General features: G+C 48.4%; 1 protein-coding gene across 3 annotated transcripts in view; it reads right to left on the bottom strand.

The window, feature by feature from the left end:
• LOC148010708 (dynein regulatory complex subunit 7-like) overlaps positions 1–11,063 on the bottom strand; it is a 358,764-nt gene extending 347,701 nt beyond the window's left edge. For all 3 annotated transcript variants that reach the window (XM_087671014.1, XM_087671012.1, XM_087671013.1), the window contains exon 1: positions 10,883–11,063. In XM_087671014.1, coding sequence (XP_087527140.1) covers positions 10,883–10,977 — 95 coding nt within the window. In that variant the 5' untranslated portion in view covers positions 10,978–11,063. The remainder of the gene's footprint in view (positions 1–10,882) is intronic.
• Positions 11,064–11,559: the final 496 nt, after the last annotated feature.

An 11,559-nucleotide genomic window follows, 5' to 3' on the forward strand; every position in this document is an offset into this window, starting at 1 on the left:
CCATGCGATTAAATCTCGGTTTGAGTTGATGTTTATCTTCCCATGAAAGGAGTCTCGATACTGCCAACAATTCCAGCTGAAAGGAGTTAGTCTGCAAGCGGTCCCCTGCTGGGTGCCAACGGGCCTTTTGGAGCACCACTTTCCAAGAGCCGACCAAGTGCAGTAACAAAGAGGAAGAGGGACTGGAAACACGAGAGTCCGCATTAAGGACATGCCACCAGGAGGCCCGAAGCCGTGTGTTACCATGGCGGAGCCCGCTGTCCTCAAGAAAATAGCGGGCTATGATGGTCCATGGGTGATGGTCCACACACATGGCACGAAAAAGGGACCAGCGGAGAGCTAACATATGAGTGTGTGCATCCAAAATAGCTCCTCCACCCATGCGCTTAGAGGTACATGCGTGTGACCATGAAATCCAGGAAATGCCGGCCTGCAGTGAATCCTTCTTCCACAACATGAAACGGATGGGATGAGTGAGGGCCTTCAAAGTAGTAGGCGTCCATGGCAACAAAGGCAGGAAATATGTAAGCATTGGAAGCATGATTGTCTGGGCCACTTTGAGGCGGACATGGAATGGCCACGCTTGCGACTTTCAATACATAAACTTCGCCGCCAGTTTTTGTGAAATCCAGTCCAGCAGGTCTTTTGGCCGTACATCCACCCCCAATGGGTATCCAAGATGCCTGACAATGGAGCCACGGGAAACCACCTGGCCTTGCCAGCCTAAGGACTACAGATCAGGCTCCGTACAACTGAGAATGGCTGACTTAAGGGGATGCGAAGCCCAGAGGCCTGACCAAAGAGTGTCCAAACATCTAATGCCCTGCGAATGTTGTCCCTGTCCGCCTGCAAGATCATAAAGGTATCATCAGCCAAAGATTGGCTAACGAAGTGCTGACCCAACGGAAGAGACAGCCCGGCCAGCTGAGCAGATGCTGCCATGGAGGATAACATTGAAAGGACCGGGTGAGTCGCCAGGGCAAAAAAGAGCGGGCTCAAAGGACAACCCTGTCTGACCGAGCGCGCAAGGACAAATGGCTCTGTAACTCCACCATTAAGCATAACTCTGGAGGAAGCCTCAGCACTAATGGTGTAGATCAATCGGGACATGCGGGTACCAAAGCCCATAGCCGACATGAGGTCTGCAATGAACGACCAGTCCACATAATCAAACGCCTTTTCCAAGTCCAATTGGATCAATACCACTTGCTGACCGGAGTGCCGCGCATAGTCAATAGCCATTTGCACATTTAAGATATTATGCAGAATGTTGCGGCCCTTAATGAAGCCATATTGGAGAGGATGCACAATAGCTGGAAGGTGCTTGTGAAGCCGATTCGCCAGCACTTTGGAGTAGATTTTATACATGGAGCCCATCAAAGAGATTGGTCTCCAGTGTTGCAACTTTGACGGCGAAGGGACCTTTGGAATTAGTTTGATAAGGCCTTCTTTCCATGAGGAGGGCATGACCCCCGTTTCCCACACTTGCTGAAACATGGCCACCAATGGCTTCACCAACTGCGTGGCCGAGGTTTGAAAGAATTCATTAGTGAGACCATCCCAGCCAGGACTCTTATCATTCGACAGGTGCAACAAAACGTCCATAACCTCTTCCTCGCAAATATCCGTCTCCAAAGCGGCTTGCATATCAAGTGGAACCTGCTGGCGGACCAGTTGATAGAAGACCGAGCGGGCATGCGTAACCTGGCTAGAAGGCGAGGAAGAGGAACCAAGGAGTTCCATAAAATAGTTTCTGCACATAGTGACAATGGTCTGCGGATCCGTGACCATGCGACCTTCCGAATCCTGGAGTCTGGTCATATTTTCGCGAGCCGGAGACGCATGCAAGGCGCGAAAGAACTTATGAGACTGGCAGGCGCTGTCTTGCATTGTGTCCGTCAAGTTGTGCAGCTTGGCCTATTGATAAGATTTCAACTGAAACACTTGAATAAGATGGGCCAACCGCCTTTCCAGAGACAGCAGAAAATCATCATCAGGGGAATCCAGGAGCAAGGAACGGACCAAAGCCAGTAGGTCTTCTGCTGCATGTCGACGTCGGCGACAAAGCGAGGCATGATGGATCCCATACTGGCGAGCAACTCGCTGCACATTAGAGAGCAGCCGTGCAAATGAAGGCAAGCCCTCCAAGGCGAAGTCCAATAAGAACCTCTCAATCAGCTGCTGCATATAGCCCTGGAAAATTGAATGCTTCAAATAAGAGGAGTTGAAACGTAAAGGGAGCCTATCCACGAATTGCACAAAAGGTGCAATAGAGTGTGCTCGCATCTCAAGCTGGAGGGGGAAATGGTCCGACAACGCATATTGCCGCAAGACCTTCATTTCCAGCATCTCGGGAAGAAAATCATCGCCCTGCATGATATATATTCTGTCCAGTCGTGACCAGGTAGTTGCATATTGTGCGGAATGAAAAGTAAACCCTGAAAAAGAAGGGTGAAGCCACGAGCAAAGATCTTGCTTGAGCACGTGCAAAGCAAAGGAATTCCACACCCGGCTTTCCGGCGTATCCATTACCGAATGCCCTGAAGTGGACTGTGAAGAGTCAACACACATATTGAAATCGCCCATCAAGAACCCCCTTCGGCCAAGTGACATGGAGCCTTGCAAAGTGGACCAAAGATCCCGTCGGGATGCGGGATCATTCGGAGCATAGAGGCCCAACAGCCATAAAATCTCTCCTTCAAATAAGACTTTGATCACCAGAAACCGGCCCTGCACATCATTTTTAACAAGGACAGGCTGATATTTCTCATGGACAATCATCAGCACGCCCGAATAGTGCGAAGCATGAGTCCCTGCATAAAACAGACGAAATCCATGACAATCTATCACTTTTCCTGCTTCACCGTGACTTTTGTGCTCAACTGCACACAATACATCCCACTGGTTCTCGTGCAAGACGGTCCACATGGCATGTTGCTTATGGCGAGAGCAAATGCCTCACACATTCCACGTGGCTATCTTCATGTATCCTCAAAGAAGGAAGTCAGGAACGAGGCGCCTGCTGCCTCGATTTCACCTTTTCCGCGAGAGCATCCAGGACACCCTCATCCAGAAAATCAGCCAATACTGCGAAAGAATTCTGGCGACCTGCTTTGGAGGTAGAAGGGAAATCCACTACCTTGGGAAAGGGGCGGGGATAACGCCGATCCCAGGGTGTAATAACATTTCCTTTGGCATCGAACGCCAGCTTGGCAGGTGGGCCTCTGGGGCCATCGGTATAGGCTCTCCTTGGAGACTGATTGCGGGGGCCCGACGGGGCCGTAGGACGCGCAGCCTGCTGTGAAGTGGCCATGTCTTTCCGGCGCGTATACGTGCGCACGGAATCCTGGGAAGCGGGAGGCCCAGGATCCGCCAGGCCTGCATCCAACTTTTTACCTTTTTTAGGACGTGCCTCAATCCAGTCAGTGCGACAGGAATCCACACTCAGGACCTGTTGTTTGCCTTTATCCATGACATGAGGAGACTGAAGGGCTTCCTGGGGCGTGGCATCAAGCACCATGTCGTCCTTGGGCAGCGCAACCTGCGCATCCTCCGAAGACGTCTGCTTTTCAGGGCATTCGGCCATGAAATGCCCCAGTTTTCCACATGAAAAGCAGTGGCCCGCAAAGTTGCCCCATTTTAAGCGAAAATACAAAGGATGCATGCCCGAACAATTGAGGCGAAGCCACGCGGGCCTTTTCCTGGCCGTGTCCCATAGCATGCATAAACGGTTGCGGTTCATCGCCCTGAGGCTTGGGGGAACCAGCACTGTTCCCACAACTGCCATCGCATCCTTCAACATGGGCCAATAGACCGCCGGACAGTTTTCCACCTCCACCCACACCGGGCATTCGCGTTGAAGCAGACGCTGGAAGTCGGCCATGGGGCGCCATGGCACAACATGAACCAAGCGGCGATCAAAGAATAGCGGCAACTTGGACAGGAGCTCAGCGCGATGCGTTTCTGATTTCAGCAGGACCTCATAAAACCCGCGAGGTCCAAGGAAGATCTCCTCAACCGACTCCCCTTGCAATAGATGGTGCAACCACTGGCGAATGTGCGAAAGCACTGGGATCCTGCCAGTGAAGAAAAGTATAACGGCACAGTCATAGAACACCGAGAAGGATCGCAAGACTGATTTGGGGTCGACCGTGGCTTCCAGCACATCATCCGTTCCCGCAACAGAAAAAGATTCGGTATTATGCTAGACATAATCACCAAGCAGAGTATTGGCGAAGTCCAGCAAATGCTCCCAGTCAATTTCCTGCGAATCCACAAGATCAGAGGCCACTTGTGCATAGGAGCGTTCCGGAGGGCTCATATGCTCATCAGGCGTATGCTTGGAGCGTTTGCCGGCAGGCAGCTGTTCAGAAGTCGGCGGTAACTCCTCCGTGCATGGCACCATATCTTCCGGCTCCTCTGCATCGGAATCAGGGCCAAGGGCTGCCACCGTCCGGTCAAGAAAGTCCAAATCCAGGCCAGCCATACTGCTGTCTTCACACGCGTCCTGTCAGCCTGAGTCGTGGCCTGTCCCACGAACGCGTGTGGCAGGGCGCAACCCTAACGGTGCAAGGGCCTGAGGGTGGGACACAGGTCTGGCAGTCGACGGCAGCACGGGATAGTCGAGGGCGCAGGGCAGGGGCCTCACCAGTAGAAACCCTAAACTCAGAGGGCAAACGAACAAAAACTGGTGCAGAGCCCACCACTCAGGCGGGCGACAACAGGGCGGGGGCCGCTGGGGATGGGCCGACCAGCAGCGGGGCGAAGGACCCAGCTGCGCTCGACGGAATAGGACGCCAGGGGCAGCCGCGGCCAACGGGGCGTCAGGGGCGGGCAACAGGTGACGGGCCTGCAGGCGACGGGCAGCTGCAGGCAACAAGCGACGGGCGACGGGCCGCGGCAGGGGACGGGCAGCTGCAGGCGACGGGCGGCAGGCAGCTGCAGGCGACGACGGGCGCAGACGACGGTGGCGAACCAGGCTATGGCGGCGCGACAGGCGACGCACTCCCCGACATCGCGTCCTCTCTCTCTCTCTCTCTCTCTCTCTCTCTCTCTCTCTCTCTCTCTCTCTCTCTCTCTCTCTCTCTGTGTCTTTGTACAGATTAGTGGGCACTCTGGCCGAGACGCTGCCTCTCTGCCAACTGTCAGGCTTAGGGTTTACCGCAGCTGGGCGCCTCGGCAGAAAAGGACCAGCAGGACGATTGGGCAGAAGACAGGGCGATTGGGCAGTGCAATTGGGCAGAAGACAGGGCGGGACAGAAGGCGGGGTGGGACAGGGCGGCGCTCAGGACCAGGACAAAACGAGGGCCCACCCTCTCTCTCTCTCTCTCTCTCTCTCTCTCTCTCTCTCTCTCTATGTGTACAGGAGTACACGGGTCAGGTCAGGTCGATCCTGCACAACGTCGTTTTGCAGGGTCCAGCTGCATGCAGGGTCCAGTCGAACCTGCGCTGCCCTGGGGAAAGGGACCAGGCGACGCGCAGGGCAGGGCGGCGCGCAGGGGGCAACGAAGGACGACGGGGCGTCAGAGGCAGCCGCAGACGCGCAGGGGGCAACGAAGGGCAACGGGGCAGGGCGGCACGCAGGATGCAACGAAGGGCGACGGGGCAGGGTGGCGCGCAGGGGGCGACACACAGGGCAGGGCAGCGCGGCGTCAGAAGCAGGCGACGGGGCGTCAGAGGCAGCCGCAGCTGACGGGACTTCAGAGCCTGACGTAGACGACGAGCAAATCCTCTGGCTGCTGGGACGACGGTCCTGCCATGGCGTGTGCGCGAGCTCTCTCTCTCTCTCTCTCTCTCACACACACTATCGAATCCAATATCCCCTCTGGTCTCTCTCTCTCTCTCTCTCTCTCTCTCTCTCTCTCTCTCTCTCTCTCTCCCTCCCAATAGCCTCCACCAGCTTGCATTGGCAAGTGTGCCAAGTGGCAGCCTTCCAAACTCAATTTTTCAGCATTATCTGCATTATTAATTAATTTTCATATTTAAATTCTGAAAAATAATTCAATGATTATTTTAGTGCCCAAAAAATTAGTCTAACCAACCAACAATCAAATTGGCTAAGCCAATTTATCTCCCAAGTGTTCTCGGGTCCTCTTTAGCCCCATTGGCATTAAGTACCATTAAATGCCAAATCCCTAGTGTCTCCAACTGACATTTATGGCTAACAAAATGTCTTATGCCAATTTCTAGCACCAAATACCACCTACTATCTATGCAACGTTACTTAAGACAACTTTTGCCTTTGACATCCACTAATTTCCTTGGGTCCTTTGCTCGTAATTATGAAATAATCTCAATTGCACTTCACATGTGCAACATATACTTAGATTAAATGCAGAATTGACAAGCCAACAATCAGTTTTGGGACTTTTCCGACAAAGAATCTCAGATTTCTCTCTCATCTCAGCATTCTCTCACCTTATCCAACTTGCTCAGCATTTCTCAACCAATTGAAGGTGTTCTCGGTCAGATTTGGTGGACAGCTGGGAAAATTCTATTGTAAATCCTAAATTTCTATAGAAATTAGGTTTAGCAGCCACCTTGGAACCAATGCCATCACTCAAAGGCATCATACATTGAAATCAGCACACCCGAAATTCCAGGAATTGTCAAGGATTTCAGATAGCAACTCATCCATTGTGAATTGGGGCAGCATTTGGCCAATTGGTGGTTCCATTTGTGCAAGTTTTGGGTGAAAATCAAGGGGCGATTGGCCCAAATTGTCTGCTGATCGTTTGTACAACAAGGGGCTTTTTGGATCGGCAAAGGAGATTGTGAAATCTCCGCTTGTACTCAATCCATTGGCAATTTCAGTTAAAGAAATACTACAAGGGGTACCAATTTTGGGGCCAACAGGTTGTCCAATGTCCAAATTATAATGATAATGTGTGCGTTTCAGTTTATGTTCAATTATTCATTGTTGTAGTTAAGTGCTTGATCAGGTTTTACCACTCTCTTCGAAAAGGAAGGTTGGTTTCAAAATGGTACCATACATCCCAAACACAAGATCCTCTCAAGATTATTCAAGGAATCCCCTAGATATCCATGTACCTACTCACCAAAGCTGAATATATTGAGGAATTGAGGAGAGAGAAGAGAAGTACTCAATAAATGGGCATACCTTAGTGCACACCCTACACTACTCCTATCCCTCAACATACCATCTTGATGATCGAATATACAACCAAGAGGAGTGCACAATAGTCCAAGTATGCCACTAACAAGGATCCTAAACTCCTAACCCAAGGAGAGGACACAAACATGGAACCATGCCATATCCAATTTATCCAAGCCCAAGAGATTTCATGAAAGGAAAACAAATTTTAAAATCAACGAGTCCTTTTTTTACTTCTACTTATGTGCAAGCTATGGGTCTAAGTACCTCATGATAACCTTAAACCATACCAATGTGTGAATTTCAAAAGAGGCGCTCAAGAAGAAGAAAATACGATAACCCCTCTCATTTACTTGTTGACTCAAGAGATTTTTCTTTTGGTGCACAACAATACTTTTCATTCCCACCAACTGGACAAACACATTTTGTTGCAAAATCACTCATTCATCCATCAACAAGGGAATACACAACCTCATCTGTCCTTAGGCCCAACATGAGAGCTTGGTCAATATCTACAAGTTGCCTCCAGATGAGGCTTCTTCATACACCCACTCCACACATCGTGTGGCTATCAAGCAACATGGATATGGACTTGCAGCTACACATCACATGTCACTGCTAGAAAAAATATATATCTCTTGTAGAGCAACCAAAGAATCCGCTATGAAAACAACTCCTTAACCAAGATTGAGGGCATCAGAAAAGTCAAGGGACAAGGACCCTGATCTTGCTACATTGGACAATGTGTACAATGCCCCCCAGCTTTAGATAGATTTGATTTCTATCCATTAGCTTTGCTTTGTGGGGAGAGCTATCTTCTTCATATTGAGTACGATCAAAGTAATTAATAACAAGATCAGTCTCATGATAGCTCAAGGCAAAGTACATCCTAATGGCTTCTATCTCATGCCCCAGTTTCTCTCCCAATTGACTACTAAGGGCTCTACGTTCATCACCAATATACTCTCTGTTGTCGCAATGTCAGATGGTTGAGGGCCTTCCATGCCTAAAACTATCAAAGGATGTTTGCCAAGGGTGTCAATAGGAGGAAACACCATCACGCACCATTCCCTCAACATTCCACTCATAGAAGTTGATGATTATTCATAAATAGTTCTCAATACTTTTTTGTTATCATGGAAGATTATTCTAGATATATGTGGAGGTATTTCCTAAAGAAAATATGTAACGCATTCACATCCTACTCCATATGAGTGTAGTTGGTCCAAAATCAAATAGGTTGGTCTCCCATGAGTTCTACAAGTTCTTACAAGAGCACGGCATCCAATGCTAGCTCACCTCTACCAACTCCCTTTCACATAACCAAGTGGGGTGTAGGAACCGAACTACTATGAACATGGCATGCTCCATGCTGTTTGCAATTGAGAACCTAAGCGCCTATGTTCAGAAGCAATCAATACTTCAATATACCTTTTGAATCAATAACCCACAATGGTGGTCCCTAAAAAGACTCCCTTTGAGGCATTTCATGGCACTTGGCCTTCTATCTCCCACATCCAAGTCCTCAAGTGTCATGTGTGCATGCACGTGCCAAATGACAAGATGGCTAAGCTCATGCCCAAAGCAGAATTTTTTATTTTCCACTCAACCATTGTATCATGACATAGCAAACATCCCTTAGAAGCTTTTTTTACTCTAGTGACCTATAATGCCAAACCATGTGAGCAGCCTCTAGGTGTAAGAAAGTGTTAATCCCTAGGTACATGGAAAGGTCTCTCACCTCCTACTCGTGCAATCAAAGTGTCCATGTTGCCTATATTGTCACTAAACAAATTTCCTTTTTTCTCTTTTCTTTTTGCCTTTTGGGGAGAGGAAGTTTTTTTTCCACAGCCTGTGGGGGGTGGGTTTTTTTTTGTTCTTTTCCTTTTTCTTTCAAGGGGGTGGTGACGTTGGAGGCGTTTCAGGATTTCTAACCAATGTCCTTCCAATTTGACCATGCACAGAGCATCCTACAGGACATGGCATGGATCCATCGTGACCTAAGGGATGTTCCCAAAGTAAGCATGAAATTCTTGCGCTGGGAAAGCCATTTGATCATCAGCAATGGCCATTGTGCAACCTCAATATTCATCTGAATCTTTTTTAGAGTGTTTTCTTAGCCAGGTGCAGCACTATTCTCCAAACCAACACAGCAATGCTGTGGAAAGGTAGGAAATAGATGGCAGCTCATGAAGGTTGGGTGGTATAGTGAAGCATGAAATCATTAATCTGAGAAATGGGCCACCCTGTGAAGTAGTAAAGCTGTAAAGTGTTCTACTTTTCTGTGCATTGCTTGCTTTAACATTAAATGCAGGACCATCCCTCCTCACAAGGACACTCAAGAGCACAATGGTGAACCCAAGTAAGTTGACAAAGACAGAGAGAATAGCCCCAAAAAAATGTATAAATCCCTGTGTAAAGGGGAAGTACAATGAAGGAGCGTACAAGCTGAGATGAAGGACAGAAGGTAGAAAAATGGAGAAAAAAGGGGTGGTTAAGTTCTAGGCAAATACTCCTAGCAACCAACTTGTCGGACGGACCAACTTGCTGGTCCCCAACCTAAAACAGGTCGGCCTGCTTTGAGGAAAGGTTGTCAGCTTGCCATATTGTCATCAGCTTATTTGCTAACTCCACACTCATCCATTTGACTTCATCCGCCTGGGTCCCAGGCTGTACAGCTATGTCCATTCCCACTGTACGGGCATCTGATTATCATTTGACATTGGTATGCACAATGTCCTTTGAGTAAATGGATATTGTATGAATGAAAAAGACAAACAGAACAGTTTTTGGCTTTAATTGAGAGTTCAAATATAAGCAAGAATCAACGTCAAATTTGCCCTCCTAACAATGGAAGTGATGATTACAGAATTTGTATGAGCATGTGCTGCTAAATATAACTCTTGTCGTTGGATTCTGGGCCTAGAAGCTGAACAAAGCATGTCCATGTAATACTGGAATGTTCCAAATGCAAGTGCATCCAAGGAACCACCACTGCCACAACAAGCTCTTGTTGTGATAACGATTACAGGATATGTATAAGCATGTGTTGCTAAATATAATACTCTTGTCTTTGGATTCTGGGGCTGGAAGCTGAGCAAAGCGTGTCCATGTGATACTGGAATGTTCCAAACTCCTATTGGTCTCTGAATTATCCAATACTCAAATACTCCATAGAGCATCCCCATCCGGGTATTCGAGGAATAGCGAATAGATGAGGTACAACCGTGCATCAAGGAACCACCACTGCCACCATATCATAACAAGCTCATAGCTGCACGTGAAAGAAAGGTCCATTCATCCTGCACAACATGGGCCTCTTCTTCTTTCTTGGAGCTGAGGTAGATGCAAATTCCTATTGGTATCTGGATTATCGAAGAATCAAATATTCTGTAGTGCATCCTCATCCAGTTATCCGAGGAAAAGCGGATAGACAAGGTATGGCCAATGCAAGTGCATCCAAAGTACCACCACTCCCACCATCAAAACAAGCTCATAGCTGCATGTGAAAGGAAGGTCCATTCATCCTGCACAACATTGCCCACTTCTTCTTTCTTGGAGCTGAAGCAGATGCAGAAACCTGCAACAGCAACCCTCTGCTGAAAGCGGGCGTGACCCTCTCCTAGCTCAAACTCCCAACCCGGAGCCAGCAGCAGTGGCAGCGGTGCCTGATTCACTACAGCGGCCGGACGTTCGGCATGTTCCGGAAAACTGCATGTCTGCACAGGATATTGCATATGCGAGAGAGAGAGAGAGAGGACGACGTGCCTGAGATCGAGCTTTTGGGTTTTCCTGCATTCGGACAGATGGGCTTTGATCTTCTTCATTTTGACGAAGCTCTTCTTGGTCTTGTTGACAGCCATGGTGGGACGATGGTGACGACGATAATCCACACAGCGATCGAGAGACGGGGGAGGCTGACTCTGCTCTCAAATCCAATATTACAAAATTCGCCCAAAAGGTACTCTCAACTGCTGTTCCGCGCACCAGGAAACCTTCGGCGATTTATTATTTATATATATATCTATATATATATATATCTCTCTCTTGTTAATCTACAAGACGTAAGCGACATATTTTCCTTCACATAAATTTTTAAAAATAGCGATTAGGAATTATAATTATAAATTTGTTATTATTACAGCTCTAGCTCGTCTGCTGAGCATGTGCACTTTGTTGTATTCACCCTTTAGAGTAATATAATTAGTCACATTTTATTTGCAAAAAAATAAATTTGTTATTATAATATGATCTTTCGATGGCACTCCACCTCATCGTCATCCAATGGTGGGTTCACACTTGGCAAAAGATGTGGGTGAATCCTCTTTTGGACCAAGGAAATTTACCAATTAAAATAGACACTAGACGCTCCGCGCCTAGACTCAGCTCGGCGCTTCGCGCTAGGTCCTGCGCTACGCATCAACTTTCTCCCTGCGCTTCGTGCC

The sequence above is a fragment of the Lygodium microphyllum genome, chromosome 29 (assembly GCF_053477565.2).
Source record: "Lygodium microphyllum isolate KBCC chromosome 29, Lygodium_microphyllum_v1.1.10, whole genome shotgun sequence".
Lineage (NCBI taxonomy): Eukaryota > Viridiplantae > Streptophyta > Polypodiopsida > Schizaeales > Lygodiaceae > Lygodium > Lygodium microphyllum.